This window comes from Cucumis sativus, chromosome 5 (genome assembly GCF_000004075.3).
Source record: "Cucumis sativus cultivar 9930 chromosome 5, Cucumber_9930_V3, whole genome shotgun sequence".
NCBI classification, from domain to species: Eukaryota; Viridiplantae; Streptophyta; class Magnoliopsida; order Cucurbitales; family Cucurbitaceae; genus Cucumis; species Cucumis sativus.
The window spans coordinates 21730065-21734811 of NC_026659.2; the positions used below are offsets into that span (position 1 = coordinate 21730065).

Here is a 4747-nt window from a genome sequence, read left to right on the forward strand (position 1 = left end):
GTTTATTTTAAAAAAGAAATTATTTGGCCTTTTCAAATGAAAATAGAAGAAAGGTTTGTTTATTGTGTGGGGTTTGTAGAAGATGAGTTTGAATTGTGGAGACACATTCAAGGAGAATTGAGAGAAGTTTACTCATCCAAATCTTTTTTTTTTTACCAATATTTAAGCACTAGATATGAAATAGTAATATAACAAATTTGTTTTCTAACTATGTTTGATTTCTTACTAAAATTTTTAGTAAAATAAAACTTTAGGGTGGCTCAACTAACCAGTCATTAAACAGTACAGCCCAATTAGACTAATTAATTTGTATTTTTGAAATGATTCCAACAATTACGACCAAAGTATTACTATAATGTGAATATTACATGATTATTAGAAAACAAATGTCCATTAAAAAAACTTTTAAAGTTAGTATAAGCACAAAACCTTTTTTTTTTTAATTACGTTTAAAAAATACTTAAAATTTTAAAAAATAATTTAAAACTACTCTTGATGAAAACCATTTATCAACATTATATTGCTTCTCTCTTTCATCTCATTTTTTTTCACATTTGCTTCAATAATCCTTGCCCAATAATTATTACATGATTAATTTTTTTTGATTAAATTGCATGTATTCGTCTTCAGTCGTTAACTAATTTCTCTCTTCATTAGCTATAATACGAAACACAATGCTTAGCAAAATCAAAAGACATTTTATTCATTAGCACACAATGAAAGAGATACAAGCAATTAACAAAGCTGAGCCCAAGTTGACGTTATGAACATAAATGCCAACTCTCGCACAAACACAATCAAATAAGTAAACTGAAAAGCACAAATACAACCAAACTTGAGAAAACAAGAAGTTTAATGATAGTTTCATGAAAGTAGATCGACGAAGAAAGAGGCGAGAATCATAGTAGGATCTCCAATAACGATACTAACAACAGTCTTGACGAGGAACTTTAAGATTCTCCAGAACTTGTTCTTCCCAAATCCGCCATCTCCATAACCTCCAACAACTTGAACTTCTTTCAGTTTCTTCTTTAGAGCCAAAAATTCTTGTCCACCACGGCTACTAGTACTACTGCTTCCTCCACCACCATCAGTTCTGTTGTTGTTATACCATGCTTCCAAAGCTATTTCAGTAACACAAGCGACATGAACATGGTACTTCCCGCTGTTGGACACGTAGGACCATCCATTATCGGTACCACCATCTTTGAGCCTCTTGCTATTGCACCACATGCACTTCCCTTTCACCTTCTTGTTGAGGTTAAACTTCATGTCTTCGATTTGGTAACTTCTTTCGAGGTTCCAGCAACATGGGTGGAGGTCCAAGTCATCCTCTTCGGAGTGAAAAACAAAGCCTTTGATGGTGTTTCTACAAGCATCGCATCTTATTTTGCACTCTGGATGGCAGGGTTCTGGTGGGTTTCTAAGAAACATGAACTTAGAACCAGGGAAGTAGTCATGGTAAACAGGGTCGGTTCCCGTGTAAGTGCAAGCTTGGTGGAAATCGAAGTCACAATTTTGGCATCGATATCGAGGGCCGAAGCCTTTTTGTTTGCAGCCATGGCAGGTGTATGGTCGTGCATAGTTTTGGGGCTCTAGTTCATGGTTTGGATGGGTTGGATGATTACGAAGAATAACATTCATTGCCATTTTGAACAAAATGAAATTACAGTCAAGTTTGATTTTGGGTTGTAGTTTAGGGCAAATCAACAACTTGATATGTCATTATATTAATCTAGGGGGTATATATATATAGTAATACTCATCCCATGCAATTGGGTCAAGTTTGATGTATGTGTATGTATCTGTGTATGGTAGCATGTAGGTTTAATTTGTTTGGTAATCACCGCTAAATTTATTACTTTTTCATACCTTTTACAATGTTATTAAAGAACTAAATTAAGTTTGAAAATGAAAAAAATAGGGTTTTAAAACATGTTTTCTTTTATTCGAAAGTCTTTCGAAAAAATGTAAATCATTTATTGAAATTAAAAGTATATACACTAAATTTTTTTAAAAAAAACAAAATATCAATTTGTTATTAAACCATTGATAATATATATATAATTGAAACTTGGTGAAATAGATGTTTTGTAGGTTTATTTTTATTTTGTTTCAGTTTATTATTATTATTTTTTAATTTTTTGTTTTGCTTTCTTCAATTTTTATGCAATGATCACCAACAAATTCCTCTGTATTTCCATAATCTTTCCTTTCAATACTCACTTCCCATTCCATTTGTTTCTTTGATTCTTTCATTCCTTTCATTCTTTTTCCTTTTTCTTTTTAGTTTCATTAGAGATTTTTAGTTATTTTCTCACAATTTTCGTAGAGTTTAAATTTTGAATTATCAAATAAATAATTTAATTTATGTAAACATAAAAAAATTGCCAATAAAGATGTGAATTAGTTGAATTAAGAGGTGACATTTAAAATTGAGTAATAGTTGCAAAAATATTATATTTTCCGGTACATCGTTATGGATTGGATTAGTCTTTTTGGTGGGTATTCTTAATTCTCTTATCTCTTGAACTTCTTCCTTCTTGATACAAAAATGAAACAACCCTCCCCTAATTCTTTTGAGTTGTGAGACACATTAAAATACAATATAAGTTCTAAACATGCAAATAAAGAAAAAAATTTAGAAGGAGGGATCTCTTCCTTAAATATATAAATATAATATATTTTAAAGCATATAATAATACTTAGCTATTAAATTTAAATTAATTAAGTATTTAGCCTTTTTAGAAAAAATTTATATATATATAGCAATAATTGTCAAAATCTATCTATGATAAAAGTTTATCATTCATAAATTATGTAGCAAATATTGATCTGTCACTAATAAACCATAAGATATCAGCGATAGAGGTTTAATAGACTTTGCTATATTTACCATTTTTTTAAAAATATTGCTACATGCTTAAAAGGGAAATTTACATAAATAGAAGAAAGGTTGTGGGTTATCTATTTTGAGTTTGGTTTAAAATTTTGTAATGTACCGTAAATAGTTTGTCAATTCTTTTATTTTTAAAAATTAAATTACTTATAAAATATAGTGAAATTCATCCAAATCTATCGAGTCTATTTAAACTTTTTACTATATCTTGTAAATAGTTTTTTTTTGTTACCCATACCAATTCACTCTAATTTTTGTCTCTAAAGAAAATTTTAAACAACATTAATAGTAATCTTTCTCAAATAATAACAACAATAATAAAACTTAAACTTTAGTTTAATTATAATGAATAATTTTAGAATAAGTATTAGGGGCATTTTTAAAAATAGCAAAATAAATTAAAATATTTACAAGCTATAGCAAAATTTTGGATTCTATCACGGATAGTCTTCTATCACTATAACATATCAATAACAGTCTTTTATCACTTTAACATATCAATGACTATCAGTGATAGAATTTTCTATAAGTTGTAAATATTTTGTAGAATCTACTATTTTTAAAAAATTTCCTTAATTATTAAGTAGGAGAATTTTCAAAACTAGAAGAATCGACAAACTATTTACAGTCTACAGCAAAATTTTAATCCAAGCCCAAAATGGATAACCAAAATTTTAACCCAAGCTCAAAGTATTCATTTTTTTTGCTATAGGATATAAATACTTTCCATTTTCTTCTATTTATGTAAATTTCACCTTTATATATATACTATAAACATTAAATAAACATACTTTGGTTTTTTTCGTACCCCTATTATATATTTTGTTAATTTATATGTATTAAATTTTAGAAAAAATATTTTTAAAAATGTTTAACAAATTAAATATACCAAAATATATCAAAGACTATTTGTGATAGACCAAGATAAACTATCTATCATGATACATATAGATACAAAAAGTTGGTTTATTGCGATTCATCATAGATAGATTGAGATATTTTTATATTTTGATTTATTGTACTATAGTTAAAAGTAAGGGATATTTTTAAAAGTAGCAAAATAAATTAAAATATTTACAAGCTATAACAAAATTTTAGATTCTAACCAGTAGTTTTCTATCACATTATAGCATATCAATAACTATCCGTAATAGAATTTGTTATAGTTTTTAATATTTTGTAAAATATACTATTTTTAAAAAAAATTCCTAAAAATAATCGGACATTTTATTTCAATTAATTTCTAAAATTATATTTTATATTTTATATGTTTTCTTGATTATTTTATATTTTTTAAAATAAATATAAGTAGTTATCAAAATTACATAAATTTTTTTTCAAATATAACAAAATGAACAACAATATTTACAAATATAAAAAAAATGTCACTGTCTATCTTCTTATTTAACAAGATACTAGAGAAAAAGAGATCAATAGGTGTGCACACCCATGTATCTCAACTACGCTAATATCTCTTTAGTGTCTTCATCATATACTCCTTAACTAAAAGCGCTTCGTTAATAAAAATATTCATGAGTAAAAAGAGCTAGAGAAAAGCTAAAAAAAAAGAAAATACAAATATAAGACTATATGAATGTATTGTCATGTATAGAAATAAGTATCAAACGTATTTTTATTATATTTTTTTCTGAAAACAAAGTATGAAACAAAAAATGAAAAAAAAAAGTAGAACTTATGAATGTCTTAAGGTCCTATTTAATAAAAACAAAAAAAACGAAATAGTTAAGAATGTGTTTGAATAATAATTCATATGAAATTTATAATTAAACCATTGGAACTTCCCCTTGTTGTATGTTTCTATTCTCTTTTACCAAGTCATGTTCATCT

At 26.8% G+C, this 4747-nt stretch overlaps 1 protein-coding gene across 1 annotated transcript; it reads right to left on the reverse strand.

Moving 5' to 3' along the window:
* Positions 1–864: 864 nt before the first annotated feature.
* LOC101213357 lies at positions 865–1650 on the reverse strand. The gene has a single exon (XM_004142787.3). The coding sequence runs from the start codon at positions 1648–1650 to the stop codon at positions 865–867; it is 786 nt and encodes a 261-aa protein (XP_004142835.1).
* Positions 1651–4747: the final 3097 nt, after the last annotated feature.